The sequence below is a fragment of the Leucoraja erinacea genome, chromosome 40 (assembly GCF_028641065.1).
Source record: "Leucoraja erinacea ecotype New England chromosome 40, Leri_hhj_1, whole genome shotgun sequence".
Lineage (NCBI taxonomy): Eukaryota > Metazoa > Chordata > Chondrichthyes > Rajiformes > Rajidae > Leucoraja > Leucoraja erinaceus.
In genome coordinates, this window is record NC_073416.1 from 6,344,806 (window position 1) to 6,366,633 (window position 21,828).

General features: G+C 43.2%; 1 protein-coding gene across 2 annotated transcripts in view; it reads left to right on the plus strand.

Moving 5' to 3' along the window:
• The window catches only part of LOC129714695 (zinc finger CCCH domain-containing protein 10-like), a 35,542-nt gene that overhangs the window by 10,046 nt on the left and 3,668 nt on the right, over nt 1-21,828 (plus strand). Inside the window, exons 2-4 of one of the 2 annotated variants that reach the window (XM_055664460.1) lie at nt 9,022-9,067; nt 10,405-10,471; nt 13,643-21,808. In XM_055664460.1, coding sequence (XP_055520435.1) covers nt 13,678-14,526 — 849 coding nt within the window. In that variant the 5' untranslated portion in view covers nt 9,022-9,067; nt 10,405-10,471; nt 13,643-13,677 and the 3' untranslated portion in view covers nt 14,527-21,808. The remainder of the gene's footprint in view (nt 1-9,021; nt 9,068-10,404; nt 10,472-13,642; nt 21,809-21,828) is intronic. The other variant, XM_055664461.1, reaches the window with a different exon arrangement.

A 21,828-nucleotide genomic window follows, 5' to 3' on the forward strand; every position in this document is an offset into this window, starting at 1 on the left:
CCCCCCCCCCTCCCCTCTTCTCCCCCCCCTCCCTCCCCCCCCCCTCTGCTCCCCCCCCCCCCCCTCCCCCCTGCTGCTGGTCCCCCCCCCTCTGTCCCCCCCCCCCCTCTGCTCCTCCCTCTCTGCTCCCCCCCCTCTGCTCCCCCCCCTCTCTTGCCCCCCCCCTTGCTGCTCCCGGTCTCTCTGCCCCCCCCCCCTCTGCTCCCCCCCCCTCTGCCCCTTCCCCCCCCCTCCCCCCCCCCGCCCCGCCCTCCCCCCCCCGCCCCTCCCCCCCCCCCGCCCCCCCTGCCCTCCCCCGCCCCTCCTGCTCCCGTCCCCTCTCATCCCCCCCCCCCTCCCCCCCCTCTCCCCCCCCCCCCTCCGCCTCGACCCCTCGGCCCTCTCCCCCCCCGCCCCCCCCCCTCCCTGCCTCCCGCCCACCGCTCCTTCTCTCCTCCCCAAAGACCCTCCTGTCCCCCCCCCTAGCTTCCCCCCCTCCCCGTACTCCCGGGTATGGCTCTGCTCCCCCCCCTCTCTCCCGCTCCCCCCCCCCCCCCCCCCTGCTCCCCCTCCCCCCCCCCCCCCCCCCCCCCCCACCTCCCCCCCCCCCTGCTTCCCCCCCCCTCCCCTCCCTCCCCCTCTGCTCCTCTCTCCGCCCTGGTCCCCCCCCTCCTCCCTCCCCCCCCCCGGACTCGCTCCCTCCCCCTCCTCCCCCTCTGCTCCCCTCCCCCCCCCCCCTGCCCGGTCCCCCTCCTTGCCCCCCCCCCCTCCCCTGCCCCTAGCTCCCCCGCCCCCTCCCCCCCCCCCCCCTCTGCTCCCCCCCCCTCCCCCCCCCCCCTCCCCCCCCCTTTCCCCCCCCCCCCCAACCCCCTCCCCCCTCTCCCTCCTCCCCCCCCCCTCTCTTCCCCATCCCTCCCCTCCCCCCCCCCTCCGCCCCCCCCCCTTGCCTCCCCCCCTCTGCGGCCCCCTAACTATCCCCCCCCCCTCCCCCCCCTCCTGCCCCCCCCTCCCTGCTCCCCCCCCCTCCCTCTCTTCCCCCCCCTACCTCCCTCCTTCCCCCTCTGCTGCCCTATCCCCCTCTGCTCCCCCCCCCCTCTCCCCCTCTCTTCCCCCCCCCCTCCTCTGCCCCTGCTCCTCCCCCCTGCTGCTCCCTCCCCCCTCTGCTCCCCCCCCCTCCTTCCTCCCCCCTCCCTCGTCTCCCCCTTCTTCCCCCCCCGTCCCCGCCTCTCCCCCCCCCCCCCTCCTCCCTCCTCCCTCCCCCCCCCCCCCCCTGCTCCCCCCCTCCTCTCCCCCCCGCCCCCCCCCCCCCCCCTGCACTCTGCTTCCCCCACCCCCCCTCTCCCTCTCCCCCCCCCCCCCCCCCCCCCCCTCCCCCTCCCCTCACCCCCCCCCCCCCCCCCCCCCCCCCCCCCCTCCCCTCCCCCCCTCCCCCCCCTTCTCCCCCCCCCCCCCCCCCCCCCCCCCCCCCCCCCCCCCCCTCCCCCCCCCCCCCCCCCCCCCCCCCCCCCCCCCCCCCCCCCCCCACCCCCCCCCTCCCTCCCCCCCCCTCCCCCCCCCCCCCCCCCCTCTCCCCCCCCCCCCTCCTCCCTCCCCCCCTCCCTCTCTCCCCCCCTCCTCTCCCCCCCTCTTCCCCCCTCTCCCCTTCTCCTGTCCCCTCCCCCCTCCTCTCCTCCCCCCCTTCCTCCTGCTCCTTCCCCCCCCTCTCCTCTCTCTCCCCCTCCCCTGCCCCCCCCCTCCTCTCCCCCCCCCTCTCCCTCCCCCCCCCCCTCCTCTGCCACGCCTTCTCCCCCCTCCCTTTTTCTTCTCCCCCCCTCCCTCTCACTCCTCCTCTCTCGCCTCTCTCCTCCCTCCCCTCTTCCCCCTCCCCCTCTCCCCCTCCTCTCCTTGCCTCCCCCTCCCTCCTTCTCCTCCCCCTCCCCCTCTGTTCCCTTGTCCTCTCCTCCCTCTCCCTCTCCCTCTCCTCCTCCCTCTCTCTCCCTCCCCTCCCCCCTCTCTCCCCTCTCCCCTCCTCTCCTCCCCTCCCTCCCTGCCTTCCTTCCCTCCTCTTCTCCCCCCCCTCCTGCTCCCCCCCCCTCTCTGCTCCCCCCTCTTCTCTCTCTCCCCCCCCCTCCCTTCCCCCCCCCCCCCCCCCCCCCCCCACCCCCCCCCCCCCCCCCCCCCCCCCCCCCCCCCCCCCCCCCCCCCCCCCCCCCCCCCCCCCCCCCCCCCCCCCCCCCCCCCCCCCCCCCCTCCCTTCTCCCTCCCCCCCCCCCCCCTCCCTCTCCCCTCCCCCTCCCTCCTGCTCCTCCCTCTCTCTCCCCCCCCTGCTCTCTCCCCCCCCCTCTCCTCCCTCCCCTTCCTCTCTCCCCTCCCCCCTCTTTCCTCCTCCCTCCCCTCCCCCCCCCCCCCCTCTCCCTCTCCTCCCCCTCCACGCCCTCCCTTGCTCCCCCTCCCCACTCCCTCCCCTCTCCCCCTCTCTCCCCTCCCTCCTCTCCTCCTCCTCCCCCTTCCCTCCTCTCCTCTTCCCTCCCCCTCTCCCTCCTCCTCCTTCCCCGTCCCCCCCTCTCCCCCCTCCTCCCCTCCTAGCTCTTCTCTCCTCTCCCTCTCTCTCCCCTCTCTAGCTGTTTCCTCCCTGCTCCCTCCCCCTCCTCCCCCCCCCCTCCCGTCTCTCCCCCCCTCCCCCCCCTCTAGTGTGGTTATGGGGTAAAAGGAGCAAATTAATAATAATATAATATCAAGGGGTGGTAAATAAGCATGAGTGCGGGGGGGGGGGGGATAGTTAGTGTGTGTGATGCTGCATGCAGCCCCCCCCACAACTGCACGTTGGGGGAACAGACCCAACGGGTCTGCACTTGGCCTAGTATATATACAGATACAAACAAGATGAGAGTTTTAGCAATATAATATATATATATATATATTAGAGAGAGAGAGATAGATTGGATAAAAGAGCCTGATTTCCCTTTTTCTCTCAAGATACATCCATACCACCCAGCTTTGGTATTACTCCTCCCACAACTTCTATTTCATCCATTCATTTTGGCTTTTGTCCTTTAAGGACAGAAATATGTTCAAAGTCAATGTGATCCTTGAGTCTGTAACTTCGACTTGTTCTCCACAAACTCGTGTTCCTTTCTTTCGCAAACATGGATTCACTTTTGTAACGTGTGCTGATGACACTTTGCCCTACCCTCTATTTGCACATGATTTTAAAACTGCCTATCTGTTGGATGAACTTAAATTGCCTGCGGTTTAAAAGTTAGCTGAAAATAAACTCGGCTTGCTCTCCAATTTTTTTATTTTTTTTTAATTCCCCTTTCTCCAGCTGCATTTTTGATTTGAATCATAAGGTTTACAGTCAAAAACACAAAGTACTGTAGTAACTCAGCAGGTCAAGCAGCGTTTGTAGAGGGAATGGACAGGCAACAATTTGGGTTCGGACCATGCAGTCAGCCATGTGAATTCTTCAGCTAGGCTTAACTGTTCTATATTAATTCTTCCACATGTGCAACTTAGTTCAGATCTGTCATAATATCTGTTCTCCACTCATTATCTGTACATTACCTCTAGACCTCCATTTTCTCTTTGCCATCCACTTTGGCCCACCATGCACAATGTTGCTTACGTTCTCTTCCATTACCTTCTATGCTGGGCCTTTCTCATTTATGATCACTGTCCTTGTTTATAAAATGTTTCTGACCAGCTCCATCTCTGCAACCTCCTTTATGACCTTTAGTTCTTTGATCTGAATGATTTGCTTTGACACTGCCATTCTACCCCTCTGAAATCTGAAATAAAATAATGTTTGGAATACTTTGAGCTGCTTTTCTGAAGTGACCAACGCTTAACATTTTCTGGCTCACCCTACCCAATTTCAATCCTAAGACTAATTAACAGGCATTACAGAGGATGAGGAGAACAATACACTGATATTCATAATGTTAGTAACTGGTTGGTCCTTTTTGGTATATGAATGGCATAGGCATTCTGGAGGGAGTACTAAATTTGCATCAGAAACAAACATAAAATTGTGAGGGGAAGATAGAGATATGGTATTTGTTTTCAAAAATGTAGACTCCTTTGAGAAATGGTTGATGACATTAGTTTTGAAAGTGAAGGGACATGTATGTGAGGAGAAGCCAGTTACAATGCCAACTAGTGCACAGCAAGGAAAGGATTTGTTGCAATGGGGTCAACAGTTGAGTAAACTACTGTGATAACTGACATTGCTCAATCTCCATCTTTATGGCTCTTCCCCACATCTACAATCGATTGTTATATAAGCAGGTGACACTAAGGAATCAATTAGACGGTTGAACTAAAGTCTGCCTATTGTATAAGTGGCAATGTTTCCTGAAAATGATTTGATTCCTTCAAGTCCTGTCAAGTTTTCCCCACAAATTATGCTAAAACACTATCTGTTTTTATAAAAAGCAGTGCGAGGTAGAGGACTATAGTGCCCACACTGTTATAGAAAACAAGTTTGTTAGTTTCAAGCGTTGTAACATAAAGTTAACTGCAGGTGTAGACCTGAAAACTTGAAAGTAACAATGTTTCACTAAAGTTGAGACTTAAATAGTGAAGGAGTTACCTGTAAAAGCAGATGGCAAAGCTAAGTCCACCACTTCAAATGAGACATTTGGTAAGAAAGGGTGCTGTACCTATTAAATGTGCATTGAATTTATACAAATTTCTTATCCCCGTAATAGCCATTTCTAAAATAATGCAACTTTTATAAACAGAAATGAATCTGAAATGATGCTGCGGTTGCAAATATGGGAGTGCCAACATAAATCATTATTGCATTTCTTGTTAGTGGCTTCAAAAGGGAAATCAGAACTGCAGATCAACCTGAATGATTTTCACTGTATTTTTGAGAGCTGAATTTGGCATTTATTTGTCAACTTTTCAACTGTTTAATATATTCTGGCTGAGACGCATTTCCATGATAGGTTATGGAGCAACAGCTAGTTGTCGTGTTATGACCAGCCAACTGATGAATAACCATGCAAACCAGAAGAAATGTACTTCAATCTCTGCAGCTTAATGCAGTGTGGTATATTGCATTTACTCAGTCATGCAGCATGGAAACGGGCTCTTTGGTCGAATTTGCTCATGCTGACCAAGGTGCCCCATGTATTTTAGTCCCATCTGCCTGCATTTGGCCCACATCCCTCTTAACCTTTCCATCCATGTACCTGTCCAAGTGTCTTTTAAACGTTTTAGAACTGAACCTCAGGAGCAGTTATTGTATGTGGATCTCCATTCTGGTGATTCATATTGTGTACATGATCAGCAATGATCTAGTGGGTAATGCTCTAACCTCTGAGTAAGAAGGTTGTTGAGTTCAACTTCACTGCAGAAATTTGAAAGCAAGAATCTAGGTTAATATTCCAGTGCTTATGTGTGCTGCCTATTGGAATAGAGTAAACATAAGTCCTCGTCTACTTTCTCAAGTACACCTTAAAGATCCTAATGCTGTTGAATCGGAGTTATCAATAAACAATAGGTGCAGGAGTAGGCCATTCGGCCTTTTGAGCCAGCACTACCATTCACAGTGATCATGGCTAATCATCCCCAATCAGTACCCCGTTCCTGCCTTCTGCCCTGCTATCTTTAAGAACTATCTAATTCTCTCTTGAAAGCATCCAGAGAATTGGCCTCCACTATCTTCTGAGGCAGAGAATTCCACAGATTCACAACTGGTTGAAAATTCGGAGACCAAAACTGCACACAATACTACAGGTGTGGTTTCACTAGGGCCCTGTACAATTGCAGACGGACCTCTTTGCTCCTATACTCAACTCTTTTTGTTATAAAGGCCAACATGCCATTAGCTTTCTTCACTGCCTTCTGTACCTGCCTGCATACCTTCAGTGACTGACGAACAAGGATACCCAGATCTCGTTGTACTTCCCCTTTTCCTAACTTGACACCATTCAGATAATAATCTGCCTTCCTGTTCTTGCCACCAAAGTGGATAACCCCACATTAATCCACATCTGCCCACTCACCGAACCTGTCCAAGCCACCCAGCTTCCTCATAGCATCCTCACAGTTCACACTGCCACCCAGCTTTGTGTCATCTGCAAATTTGCTAATGTTATTTTTAATCCCTTCATCTATATCATGAATGTATATTGTAAATAGCACCGAGCCTTGCGGTACCCCACTGGTCACTGCCTGCCATTCAGAAAGGGACCCGTTTGCCTGTCTGCCAACCAATTTTCTATCCATGCCAGTACCCTACCCCCAATATCATGTGCTCTAATTTTGTCCATTAATCTTTTATGTGGGACCTTATCAAATGCTTTCTGACAGTCCTGGTACACTACATCCGCTGGCTCTCCCTTGTCCATTTTCCTAAATTACATCCTCAAAAAATTTCAGAAGATTAGTCGAGCATGATTTCTTCTTCATGTATATCCACGCTGACTTTGATCGATCCTGCTCCTACTATCCAAATGTGCTGTTATTTCATCTTTTATAATTGACTCCAGCATCTTCCCCAGGTTAACTGGTCTTTAATTCCCTGTTTTCTCTCTCCCGCCTTTCTTAAAAAGTGGGATAACATTAGCTACCCTCCAATATACAGGAACTGATCCTGAATCTATAGAACATTGGAAAATGATCACCAATGTGTCCACGATTTCAAGAGCCACTTCCTTAAGTACCCTGGGATGCAGACCATCAGGCCCTGGGGATTTATCAGACTTCAATCCCCTCAGTCTACCCAACACCATTTCCTGCCTAATGTGAATCCATCACCCTAGATCCTCTGACCACTAGTACATCAGGGAGATTGTGTCTTAGTGAAGACGGATCAAAAGTACCTGTTCAACTCATCTGCCATTTCCTTGTTCCCCATAATAAATTCACCTGTTTCAGTCTTCAAGGGTCCAACTTTGGTCTTAATTAATTTTTTCCTCTTCACATACCTAAAGAAGCTTTTACTATCCTCCTTTATATTCTTGGCTAGCTTACCTTTGTACCTCATCTTTTCTCTCCGTATTGCCTTTTTAGTTATCTTCTGTTGCTTTTAATGTTGCCCAATCCTCTGACTTCCAGCTCATCTTTAATATGTTATACTTCTCTTTTATTTTTATTTACTGTCCCAGACTTCCCTTGTCAGCCATAGTCACTCCTTACTCCCCTTGGAGTCTTTCTTTCTCTTTGGGATGAACTGATCCTGCACCTTCTGTATTATTCCCAGAAATACCTGTCATTGTTGTTCCACTGTCATTTCTGCTAGGGTATCTTTCCAGTCAACTTTGGCCAGCTCCTCCCTCATGGCTCCATTGTCCCCTTTGTTCAACTGTAATACTGATACTTCGGTTTTTCCCATCTTCCTCTCAAATTGTAGATGATAACTTATATATCATGTTTTGGTCAATAATCAATTGAAGCAAAATCATTCATTAGATTGTCCCAAACTACCCAGAACATTGAGATAGGAAGTTTAATTTGAAGACCAGGGTCTTCAATTGTAACAGAAAGCTTGCATTTATTTAAGTACACTATACTACTAAAATTAATACAATCTTTGCCATGTGTCCAAACACCAGAATCACGTATTTCCATTAAAAAGTACATCACAAAGCCTGTAAATTGGCCTCTTTCATGAACCTGAATCATGTATGGGCAGATCAAAAGGAACTGCATAATTTCTGTCCTATCGCACACGTGGGTTTTGGGTATGGTAGCGGTAAGCCATTTTGCCCTGTTTGCTCTTGGCCAGCTAATGTGCCCAGTGGGCTCCATTATCTGCAAGTTGCATCTCCTACAACACCTCTTGGGTGGTAGTGTTGGTTCACTCTTGTTGTGATGAAGCTCCCATGGGACTATGCAGTAGCGTGACCACATTGAGGACATATAGGTTAGTTATTTCCTTTCCCTGTGACTGACTGCAGTTTTCCAGTTGCCTGCTTTTGCTATTCTTTGGATTAAGGCAGCCATTATTGATTCTAGCTATCGTTTGGCATCCACGAGTCTTTTGTTTTGGTGTTAGCAGAATATTTCCACATTCGGAAAGATTAGCATGCAAGTCCAAAGCATGGGTGAGTGTGCTCTCGCCACATACTCAGTGAGTGGTAATTGTGGGCACAACAGTCAAAAGACTCCTAGCACTGTGATTCTGATTATTTTTCCCCTGCTGTGGCTCGCATTTAAAACATCACAAATTAGTAATGTGACAGCTGTAGAGATTAACTATTGTTGTTTTCTGCATCATAACCTACAGAGGCTGTAAATCTAGTTTTCCTATTCACCTGGGATCTGGGCTTTGCTAGCAATGCCAGCATTTATTGCCCTTGAGAAGGTGATGGTGAGCCACAACTGTCAGTACTGTTGGATTGGACATTCGTAGATTTAGACTGATGCAACGCTGATGATTTTATCAGCCAATGAATTTCATCATGGCTTATTCCTTTCTAAGAAACTTCTGGCATCCAGTTGAGGAATAGCATTTGTAAGGTTTTATTTTCCAGTAATGTATATACCACATCTTTACCTATGCATTAATTCTTTTTCATTGTTGCCCAATGTGGCGCTGCAGTTTACTAGAACTGATTTCTTCATCTTTGAATTTGCCATCTTCCCTGTTTTCCTTTTGGTCAAGAATGTCTGCTTGCAATATTTTGTGAAATGTGATGAGTTTTTCATTATGCTCATTCCTCAGACTTGCAGCCATTGTTAATAATGAACCACATGGTTGTTTTCACACCAGAGTTCAATGATATATTGCTATTATTTATTACACTTTGTTCTGGTTACTGTGAAAAATGTATGCATCAAATGAATGGTGCCACTAGTGTGCTGAAAGGGAAAAGTTCATGGGCAACATCACCAAAATGAAACATCAGAAGGGATTGTGTCCATGTAGGTAACCTGGACTCGCTCCTGAGGAATAAGGAGGATACTGTTATTTGAAGAATGAGAGACGAAACAACGTAGGTAACACTACTTATTTCTTTTGGAATGTGCTATGCTATGTTTCAAATAGATCATTAAGACCGTTAAATACCTAGATGGTATAACATGTCATTTTATTACTATGAAAATTAGGTCCAATGGAGCATTCACAGAGCAGTTCTCAGAACTTTGCAAGAAAGTAAGTGGAATTTTCAATTTTGTGACACTGCATTTTTAAGAGATTCAAATGTTATGTCTCATTCAACATCTATTTGGAGTTTTCTGGTTTGCCTCGCTCGTACAGAAAGTAATACAGGCAATGGCTGGTCCTGGGACCCGAGTTGCTTTTTATTCTATTGAAAAATTAAATGTGGGTTATTTTAAATGTAATAATTTATTTAGTAGTACATCTGACTTTTAAAATATTACATAACAACCAAATTTCAGTGGCCTTGTCTTCTAATGCCGTGCTTCTAGTTTAGTTTATTGTCATGTGTACCAACGTGCATTGCAAAGCTTTTAGATGAATGGCTTGTTTAGAATTGTCCCATTATTTCTGTTCAGTAACCAATGAAGGACTGCAAAACAACACGTGATAGAAGGTGGACATACATTTTGCAGTTATAACATAGAAAATATGAAATATTACATTTTAAAATAAAAAATGGGAAGGACCATACATTTTAAAGAATGTGGAGGAACATATGAATCTTGATGAGGTTGTATACAGATTATTGAAGGTAGTAGTGCAAGTGAATAAAGCCTTTAAAACAAAAAGCAAACTTTTGCAGGAGCTTATTCAAAAAGAGGATCGGTACAATTTTTCACATCACATTTAATGAAAGTAAAGAAGAAAAACATATCTTTGTCAGAAGGTTGCACAGGTTGAGGAAACATAGTTATGACTAAAGACTTGTTCTTGAGGGAGATTGAGGAGATGTGAGGAAGGATAGATTTAATTACACAAAAGAATCAAATGTAATCGAGTAAATGGAACTTTCAGTGAGATTTTGAATGTTATGGAGAACAAGCAAAAAAGTGAAGAGAGACTGGGTGACGAGCAAAGATATATGGGTACAGACTTAATGAGATAAATGATATTCTGTGCTTCAGCAGTTTATTATTCTAAATTTAATTATTTCTTTATTTCTCAGAATATATTTTGTACAAGGTTGCAACCTGAGTACAAAACTAAATATATTGCTTTTTATTTTTTGAGGGCTATTGGCGCCTGATACTAGATGAACTGCCGATGCACACGTCATATTTGGTTTTTTTAATGATATGTTAAGAATTTTTGTAATCAAGAATGTTTTTTCTTGTGCATAATTTATTAAAAAAAGAACAATGATGCAATCTTTCCATTTAGGCGTGACACAGAACCGTTTAGCTGTTCAAAATGGTAAACAGATATGGCTGAAATGTTCCAATTACTGAATAGTAATTATGAATAGCTCATGTCAGATTGCTTTTTTAGCTTTGGTGAGTTGAAAACACAGCAACTCACAAATAATTCTGGTTTTGTTTTTCTCTCAGTACACCTGATCCTTTATGGCCAGTTGCAGCTTTTTGCCTTCCCTAAACTTTGTCTCCTTGGATTATGGTGGGTTCTATTCATTATTATTTAAGATGAGGTCCATGCGTGATGTTGAATAAACTCAAACTAGTGATCTTGAGGAGTTAAAATTTTGATTCAATTTGTCAAAATACAATGTTCAGTACTTGGGACTATAATACAAATATTTTTATTTTTTTTGTGCTATGTAAACAATATACTAAATTTAAGTTCCTAGTTTTGGCATTATATTTGAATTTTTAAAAAACAACAAATTTAGGCTTTTATATAGTTTCTGCTTGCATGTGCACTGAATATTTGCGCAAAAGAAGCAAATGGAACAAAATAATAAAAATCACTGTCCTCGTGGGGGTTTCTTCAGATTCTGTTCAAGTTTGATTCCCACTGTTGTTACCTTGCTCGCTGTTCTGTCCTCCCTATTTGTTTCCCTTTTATTAAAACTCATGACATGTGGGTGTTGTTGCCATGACCAGCATTTAATGCACATTCCTGACATCAACGCTATGCTATCTTCAGGAATAACAGTGCTATCGTCAAGGATGAAAGTGCTCGTTTTAAACACAAGCCTACAATTTGGTATTTTCAGAATCTCCCAGGAATGAATACTTAGAAGACCATAGAGGTAGCAGTTCATATGGATTATGCTGCATTTTCTGGAGCTGGTGCTTTTAGTTCAACAACATACTTCTACTTAAATTGGATGCAATATCCTTTTTGGTGGCAAATGGCTTAAAAAGGTCTGTGCTAGCGGCAATGAGCAAAACAGTGCCAATTCTGAATAGCATCGGCTGTGCGCAAAAAAACAAAATATTAATTTATAGCAATCGACTGGCAAGTAACTAACATCTGCATCAGCGGCTATGAGCAAAAGCAGTGCTTGTTCTTGATAGCATGATGCGCAAAAAAATGGAATAAATCTAACAATTCTCTTGTAGTTGAGAGAGAGTGCCCTCTTTAGAAATGATAATCCATCAGTTAGTGGAAAAGCAAACAATGCATCATCCTGGTAAAAGTTTGCTATATGTTATATCTGAGAAAGATATTAATGTCACTGGTAGTAAAATATGAGAATAAGTTCAATGTTTTTGGCAGAGAGCACAGTTGGAACTAGGCCTACAACTCTGCAGGTTGTGCTTTAAATGTGTGCTTCCCTGGATCAAGAGTTTGTGAATTTATCCCCCCTTTTTTTTTTTTGCATTAAATTCAGTCACTAAATCTAAATGCTCCCTTCTGTGTGAAGCATTTATTTATTTGTGTTTATTTACTACCTTTATATTTTGCAATAAAATGTGCAGCTGTTTAGTAACATGCTTCAATTCACCCCAGTGCTGGGCTGAATTATTTACAAAATCCTGATAATTTCTTAGTGCTTCTCTACCTTCCATAAATGGTAGGTCTTTTGGGATTACAAAGGATACATATATGGACCACATTGGAGACATGAATGTGGTATTGAGCCCTATGCACAGACTTGAAATCAATTCAGATTGGCACTGCAGTGCTGAACTTGGGAAGTATTAAATAGTCAGAAAAGCAGCCTTTGGTTTCTATATTAAATTATAGGCTTCTCCACCAGTTCTGGGAGTAAAAGACACTATCCCTCTAACACTGACTATGACATTGAGTTATCTAAACATCATAGTCAATATTTAACTTTCATCAAAGCCTAGCAAAATGAGATTAGTTGGCCATTAAACATCTTTGCTGTTTGTTAGACTTTGTGTGCAAATTGGCTGATGATAACTATAGGAAAGGCACCATACCAGGCTATATTATCTTCCTTTCAGCGGTTACTTTATGATGCGAAGAATTATTTTGCCAGCTAGGTTATAGGAAAATATTACAGTTTCTATTGTGGATATATTACAAACTGAGGGCAAACAAATAATTTTTTTCTGCTGAAAAAAATGAAAGAAAATCAAACCTCCAGTCTGAAAATGTTTTCCAACTATCAAAATGTATATTTGTGGAGAAGAGTTGAGAGCTCCTATTTACTCGGCTTTCCTTTGGTCAGTAAAAGTTTCAGTAATTAAATGATTATTCTCAAAGATTATTTATTTACTTTTATATTGCATAGTTATTGTGTAGCAAACCAACAGGAATGGGACGGTGCCTGCCAGATAAAAGTTGTGTAAATGTTAAGGTTGTTGTCAGTTATTTGCAGTAACTCCGTACAATTAAGTGTCAGTCTGTTGGCACATTGCCCCTGGGCATCCGTATTAACCACAAACTACTTTGTGCAAAGTAGAATTAGGTAATTAATTTAATTCCAGTTTTCTTGAAATATTTACCTTTCAGAGAAGCATGAGAGATTTCTTCTCTGTGGGGAAATGGAGGAAGAAAATCCATATATAAAAAAGGCACTGTCTTAGTTATGAATTTTATTGCAATAGTTTAAAACGTAATACTTTGTATATCCTGGGTAAATTTCAGGCTGCCCAAACTCACTGCGTGCCTCCCCCTGCACTTTCAGTTTGGAATTATGTTGATGAGGTAAACTATAATATTATACTAGAAAGGATAATTGACTTAATAAAATTTGCACGTGTAACTCGCGAAAATAAATCCCTAAAAGAATCAAAATCAAAAAGAAAAACGTGGCTTTTCATTTATAACATATTTTGCTCCCATTCTCTGCTGTTCCTACCTAAATAGAACATTTTATCTAATACATTTGAACCTTAAAAATAAAGTGCTGCAATTAAAACTTAGTTACGTTTGTACTCTTGGATCTTCTAACCTACTTGGGAAATGGGGGGCAAACTTCAATAAAATGGTCCGAATAAGAATGGTTTTTAATAAAGAATTGGTTTTCTAGACGACTGAGAGGCCAGCATTCTAAGGCTTAAAACGGTCGAAAATATCATGCTTCTTTTTAACTGCAATTTTCTCGTGTCAAATACAAAAACCTGCTGCATAATAAATGAAACCGAGTTCACACTCTGATTTTATTTTTTTAAAACTTGGTGCTGCTCAAAATGGCTAATGAATTTGATGTTGAAGCTTCGTGCAAACACCTTAATGCTCATGCTTTTACAAAACAAGGCAGCTAACTTGCATAAAAAGTGCTTGCAATTTGTGTATTTTCAATTAAGTCATCTTTGGGTTTTTGGTTTGGTCGAGGGTGGGATGCGAAGATGACCCACACTTTTGTGGTCGGTCCTATTGTCTCTGACATGATTCATTTTTCTTTTGCAGTTGTTTGTTGAGCAGCGCTGAAATAATCGGTAAAAATGGCAGACAATAATGTTATTAACAATGGCAAAGACGAGGCTGGCCAAAGCACGGAAGATGTTTGTCGGGACTACCTGCGCAATGTCTGCTATCGCGGCAAGACCTGCAAGTACCTCCATCCGGATATAAATGAGGTACATGACCTAGGTGTGAAAAAGAATGAGTTTGTCTTCTGTCATTATTTTATGAATAATGTATGTACCCGTGCAAAGTGCACATTCATACATGGGACAGTAGAGGATGAGGAATACTACAAAAAAACGGGGGAACTTCCCTTGCATTTGCGCTCGAAGGTGGCTGAAACCTATGGTCTCTCAGTTTCTGACCTGCCTGCTGATAAAGGTGAGATCCCAGTATGCCGTGACTACCTTAAAGGTGACTGTCAAAGAGGCTCGAAGTGTAGGTTCCGGCATTTCAAACGTGACAATTTAGAACCTGAAACCAAGCTGACTCGAGATCCTCCAGTTTCTCAGCCGGTACGTAGATATGAGCGATTGGATAATGATAGTGGCATCAATTGCTATGAGTACGACCACCGCTTGAAGAGGAGAAAGTTGGAAGGGTTTGAGTTTGAAGTCTATGAATATGATCTCACAAGTCGGCGAGCGGTTGACTCTGGATATCTGGAGGAGGAGAACATTATGTTGCGAAACCGAAATGAGGAACTCAAGAAACAGGTGTCAAATTTGATGGGCAACAATGAGGTCCTTTTGGAGCAGAATGCATTTCTCCGCAACCAGATCAAGGCTGCAATGCTGAATGTTCTGCCCACAACAACATCAACAACAACCGGGAGATTTGGTCACTGCACTTCTCCAGGAATTAAGACAAGGGGACTTTGGGAGTAAATTGCTTCTAAAATTGCAAAATAATTCTTTACATCTCAGCACTGATCCTCTATGTTTAATTCCTTTCTCCTGTGACTCTGAATGAAGTTGGGGGAAGGGTGGGAAAAATATTCTTGGAATATTAAAATCCCAAAATGTTTTATGCTTCAAAATATCCAGTCAAGATACATACCAAGTTTTTTTGATAAGTTGACACGGCTACGCAAGAAGCATCAAATGGATTTTTGCTGAAAACATTTTTCTTGATGTTAGCAGCAATAGCTAAGTTAACTTGGGTATATGTGTTAGTTGGAAGAGGCATTGAAGAGCTAGTGCCAAGTAGTTGTCCAACATAGGTCACCATCATAGAAAATAAATATAATTTGCAAAATCTGAGTAGTTTGCTGAGGAATAAGTTTCTGAACACACTTTTTGTAAAAAGTAATTTACAAGACAAAGTTTAATGACAATATGTTCAGCTTAAGTGAGTTACCACAAACCTTTTAATGGTGATCTAGGTTAGTGTACGTGGGATCAGAATGGCAATGTCCATGCTGCCTTTGGATTGAGCTGAACAGACTTTAACGTTCCAACCTGTCACTGAGTCAGTTGGAACACCTTCAGACATGTGTCTGAGGCACTAATATAAACTATTGCTAAGGAATTCTGGAATTACCCGGAATTTCAGAATGATACAAAACTACAGTACGTTTTCTTAGTTGTGTTGCCTTGAAAACAGTGCAGCTGGCATGTAATGAAAGATAATTATATAGGCTATCCCAGTTTTGTCCAAAATGGACACTTGTCCTTTTATGAATAAAAATGCGCATTACAGCATCCACTTTTGATTTAAAAAAAAAAAAAAAAAAAAAAAATTGACAATCTGCAAATCCTGGCTCGCATTGAGCAATGTTCTCCCAAGCCCTAGGAAAATCTTGCAATCCTTATTGTGTTTACTGTCTTTCCCTTGCCTTCGCACTCCACCCACCCTGCCCATCTGCTACCATCACCAACCTAACCACATTTCAGAACATTTAAAGTACAGCAGGACCGGGAATGATCTTGCTGGTTAAATGAGCAGGCTCCAGACGCCATGAAATGGAAAAGTCATGAGAATTTGCAATTCTACAGTTGCAATGGAATAAATGAAAGTATGCATTGACAATTCTGATTAAGTGAAATCTGGTGTTGTCGCTATTCAGTTCTAATATTTTAGACACTGTCCTTCAAATCAAAATAACAGGAAATAAAATGATATCTAATATTCACAACTTTGTGCACAAGATACCACATCATCATATGGCAGTATTAGTGTGTTCCAGTTCTATTTGTTAACTGATCACTTGGCTTCATTTAGGAAAGCAATCATACTAGAGACAGGGACAGAGCTTGTTTGCACAAAGGCGCACAATGTCACTGCTTGAGAGGTACACTTTCGGAACAAATATTTTTGAGTTTTATGTTTTGAATATATGACAAACTACTGCTTAATACTGAAAATCCTCCCCCCCCCCCCCCCCCCCCCCCCCCCCCCAACTAGTATTGCGCCACCTTGTGTGAACTTGGTGAATGGGAATATTTGTTTGCTTGTGAATTGTTGGGAACAATATTATTAAACCTTTCCAGCCAAGAAAGACAGCTCCCAGCCTTTAAATTTAAATCGTAAAATATATTTGTGATGCTTTTTCTTTGAAGGTCGGAACTATCCAGACAATGTGTTTTTAGCTAATGTCAGTCAACTTGTCATAGATAATTATACATCAAAGGTGCCCTGAAACTTGTCTAAGAATGAACAAACATGAACTAAAATATCCATAATGTAGCTTCTTAAAAGTATTTTCTGGGGTTAAGAGATAGCTAACTTCTGACAAGTGATACTCAATAATTAAAAACTAGTGCTTGAGATATATTGTCATAAAAATGACTTTTCTCTTGTAACTCTCAATCATGTTAGTTGTCACCTGTGAAATTGTTAGAATTCTATTATTGCCATTTTACTATGCTAGTTGTGGTAGGGGGTGAGGGCATGAGGTAAAACTACTGCATTAAAATGAGTGTTTATGCATCATTTATGTTAAATACATAAATCTGAAATGATAATTAAGCCACATTTTTATCTTTTTGGGTTTTATTTGCCATTTTGAGTTTGCTATTCCAAACATTAATTAGACTTTGATGCACAAAAATTATTTTCAAACTTCGATCCTGTAAATGGAGGCTAGTCTGGACATTACAGGCATTTGAATTGCAGATATGCACGTTCGTGCCTTTGAATTTTGTGGCTGGAAAGGTTTAAGTGTATGTGTGTACGAGTGGGGGAAAAAAAGGCTTGCAGGTAGTTTCAATTAATTTTGGACTCTTGTATTTGTCTGTTTAATACCTGCCTTGTATTAAATTGTTGTTGCCTAATTGTAGAGCCACCCTCCATACACGCAGTTTAAAAATATAGGTTTCTTAAAGTTGATCAGTGCATGTATAGTGAGGTGATTTTGTTTTCAATTATTAATGCATGGTTGTCTTATTTTTGCACCATTTGCTCTTATCTTACCTAAAATTTCATTGAAGTGTATTTGTTTTGAATAATGCTTGGAGGGAGCCGATATAAAGCAGCTCCCCAATATTGACCCCCTCGCGAAGTTGGAAGTCTATTGGCCTCTTGGAAATGTTAAGACAGCCGATGACCAACAGCTGCCAAACCTATCTTCCAGAAGCATATATTTTCTGAAGGATATGGATTACTTGAGTTTTACTGACAAAAAACGTACTAATACGATACAAATTGAGAAATGTGGTGATCTTGTGGACCCTGATAGTGTAGACAACTTGGATAAAAGCTGGTCAGGGGTTGGGGCTACATGGCCATTCTTTACAAACTGTTATTTAATACAAAATTAGGAAAGATTTGTGGTGTAGATCCAAACTGGTTGGGATGGTCAAACTAATTTCATGGAGAACTCATAGGCAGAAGAAAGAAACATTTTCCATTTCATCTTTCTGAACCCGGTTTCAAATTAGGTCCCGAATACTCCCGCTAATATCAAATACCTCATTATATATGATGGCTCCAAAGCGTCCCAACCCAAAAGGTCACCTATCCATGTTCTTCAAGGATGCCGCCTGACCCGTTGAGTTCCTGCAGCATTTTGTCTTTCCATGGTAAAACTAGGATCTGGTTTCTATACTACGGTCTGCTTCAGTCCCACTTTATGGTCTCTGATTAGGTGTGTTTTCAGGCTTCAATACCTCCCTACATTTTGGGGATAGATTTTAACTCCAATTACATTTTATACCAAAATACATAAATCAGCCTATTTTCTTGTTTGTGATTTCTTTCATGACACACACACCTGTGGGAAAAGATTTAGCTTCTGACAAGATTGCATTTGTAAGACTCATGAGGCGCAAATTTCATATTCACCAAAAAGCAGCAATCAAAAGCATATAACACTGCAGCCTCAAACATCTGTGTTGCAGAAAATGCCCATTTAGAATAAAGTAGGTTTCACAATAACATGAGAAATTCTGGTTGAGTCTTGTACTCCTTTGTGAATGACTCTTCCCACAGGCACATTTAACACCCACCTGCGCATGAGTCCATCTACACGCACGCTATTTTGGAGACATGTCCGAGAAATCATTTGATTTCCCCAGCTTGTTCCATCTCCTCCTATACATTACTATAATTCTTGCTCCTGTTACAACTCTTCCTCTTTTATCAATCCCAGTCTTTATTTTGCAATGCAGCACCTTCATTTATGTAGATCTCTGCTTATAATATTTTTTGGGGCTTGTTTGCGCTATGAAAATGTGCAGTTTTACCATGCCAAGAGGGTTTGTGTCCCAATCGTCTTTCTGTTAATGTGCATTAAGGTGCAGAGAATCAGATGGCACAAAAAGTAAATTGAATGTTTTAAAATTGGATAAACACGATAGTTGAAAGGGAATATTGAACTCAAAACAAAAAGTAGCAAGGAAGGAAAGGTAAGGATTGAGTGGTAAGCAGTATTCGACTACAAGTCAAAATTAAATCACATGTATTGCCCCTTTAATGCCAGTGCATTGTTTCTGGGCACACAACGATGTGAAAAGTATCAGTACAGCTCTGAAAGGTCCTGAATGAAAGCCACAACTTAATGTTGGGAATAGGAATAGTTTTGATTTTAAATAAGGTAAATTGGATTTTAAATAATATTAAGCAACTGTTGATGTAGTGTGAAACATCCTGTTTTCTGTGGCTGGTATATGTGGGATGGTGACATCAGTCAACCATCTTCAACTTTGTTAATGCAAAAACATTGAGGTTATTTAGCAATTTTGACTGGCGAAAAAATCTATCATATGTGTTTAGTGTATAAATTCATCTGGATGCTACCAACCTAAAATATAATTTACCTGCTACTGAGTTTAAGTCTAGTCTGGATAGGAGAGTGGATATAGTCTAGCCATTAATTTCAAGCCATTAACATTGTTTAATGTATTTTGAAGTCTGCTTAATACTTTTGGGTGAATGATTCCACTTCAACATGATTCATGAACCTTATTGTGGTCTTCAGTTTCATTTGCTTCTCCTCTGTGAGGGAACATGGCAATAAAGGCATAAAGAAAAATCCTACCTATGTTCTGACAATGGCTGTGTTTCTGTAAGGGCTTATTGAGACGAGCTGTAAGAAAAAAGGACACTGTTTTCAAGGATTTAATTTCTCTAATTTGACAATGTTGTAAGTTTAATTATTGTGCTATATTGTATCTTGCCAATCATTCTGCTTCTGTATTATTTTGTCTTGAAATAAATCTGGACAAATTCTTCTGCTCATTGTCATGTTGTATGGCTTGCTGGTGTGGTATTGTTCCACCTGATGTCAGCAGAGAGGTAGCTTTACCATATATTTCAGGAAGTAGCGTGTTATGAACAAGTTTAAGAGCATAGAACAGGTCCAACTAATTTGCATGAGGGAAACCACAAAGGACTGTTTACATGCGATTGTCTATGGTTGCTTAGGGAGATTGTAGTCCAGCCATAAAGACTACAAAATGATGAATCTGTAACACCCAACTCCAGGTATTATTTCAAAATTTACATTTTTCTCATTAGTTCAATGTGTTTTCTTGTTTAAGTGCGGGGAAACACTAGCAGTTGTCTTCTTGCTCGGCCATTCTTGTCCCCAAGCAGAACTGTTTAAATAAAATTCAAGTGAATTCTAAGCTACCATTGGCTGTCTTCTAACATTTTTGAGATGAATTTAACTGATTTATTCCAAGCTTAGTTATATGCCTATAAGATTTCTCAACATTCAAAGATTATAATCCCGTAACTCGCTGAGTTATTTTTTGGGGAAAAAAAGATACTTCATTTATTCTAAAGCAGGGGCCTCCAAACTTTTCAGCAACTTTTATATATTTGGCACATTTTTGCGGGCCGCAGGAAAAAATAAATAAATGTCACGCACATGCACTGTGACCACCCCTCATGGCATATTAACAAAGACCCATGCACGCATAATGCTCACCCATCGGGCACACACAGCCAGCTACCGATCCGACGATCTCCGCAGGGCTAGAGAGAGGAGGGAGAGAGGGAGAGGGGCAGAGCCCCGGTCACAGGTTCCAGATCAGTGTGGCGCCCTGGAGCGGGAGCTGTTCATGGGTCACCCTCACGGGGGGAGACCGCTACACACCAACCTTGTCGCCAACTAGCTCCCTCTCCCCCTCCACCCCCTCGCTCCACTCCCCACCCCATGCTACCACCCCGCACAACTTGCCTTTGCAACACAGGAGCAATGATACGGCAGTGCCGCGGTAGAGTCGCTGTCTCACAGCGCCAAGAGACATGGGTTCCTTCCTGACTACGGGTGCTGTCTGTATGGAGTTTGTACCTGCGTGGGTTTTATCCGGGTGCTCTGGTTTCCTCCCACACTCCACGTTTACAGGTTCATTGAATTTGTCCCCAGTGTGTGTAGGATAGTGCTAGTGTGTACGGGCATCGCTTCGATGGGCCGAAGGGCCTGTTTCCATGCTGTATCTCTAAAGCTGCGCTACCACAGAACCCGCTAAATAGCCCGCCTCATGGAACGTGTTAAGAGCTTGCTGCGGACTGGATAAAATCTTGTAGCGGGCCCGATGTGGCCCACGGGCCATGGTTTGGAGACCCCTATTCTAAAGTTTGAACTGATTTTCAAAAAAAATACTATACTACAGTTTTTCCATTTTTAGCTACTCCCAGGCCCCCGTGCAGTCTATCCTTGATTATGCAGACATACCCGTGATGAGCTTCCATGCTGTGGTTAATTGCTTGGACTATGAGAATTAATGTGGTTGAGTTCTGTTTTTGAAAAAAAAAATCTGGGAGTGTATCAATTAGCATAAGGAGTAGAAGGTTAATTAAAAGTATAATTTTCCTTCAGAAATGTCCCCGTTTAGGCAGTTAATTATTTAGAAGTTTGAATACATTTCTCATTCAGATGACAAATCGATGTGATGTTTTAAAGTTAAACTATCATCACCAGATGGGGTTTCAGTAAAATTGTGTGGGGGGGTTATCTGCATCACAGCATCGGGAACAGTCTCAAGGTGAGTAACCTTTCGTTTTAAAATCTGGTGTAAAAGTACAAAAAGTCATGCAAAAGTGTCCTGCTTTTTATCTTTATCAACTGAATTTCATGGAGCTTCAAGCCTCTTAAAAGTTCAAATATGTATTTGTTAAATCCTGTTGGTGATGATAGATTTTCATATTCTGATTTTTGGATTTGACCACCATTGAGGTAACAATGTTAAAAGTGGCTTTTTCCATCCTGTGAACTTTGAGATCAGTTGGTAGCACTCTAGCCTGACTGAGAAGGTTCCATCACTGATGTAAATGTGTTTCAGTCCTTGGTGAGTGGACACAAATTATGCCATTATTTGAAGAATATGGACATGGCCTGGCCAACATTACTTTCTCAATCAATTGACCAAAGAATAATGAACTGGACATTCATCTCATTTGCTGTTATATTTTGCTGTATGCAAAACGGCTGCTGCATTTGCCAGGGAATAATCACTGCTGCTAAAAATAATTCATCCATGAGGCTTTGGCGCTATATAAAATGAGTTCTTTAATTATGCTGATAAATAGGTTTAAAAGTTGCCTCTTCACGTGGAATGCTCTGATATTGAGTCTTCAGTCTGAAGAAGGGTTTCGGCCCGAAATGTTGCTATTTCCTTTGTTCCATAGATGCTGCCGTACCCGCTGAGTTTCTCCAGCAATTTTGTCTACCTTCATTCAGCTCTGATATTGTTGAGTATTCCTGAAACATTACAGAATCTCGTAAGCTTCTTTAATATCAT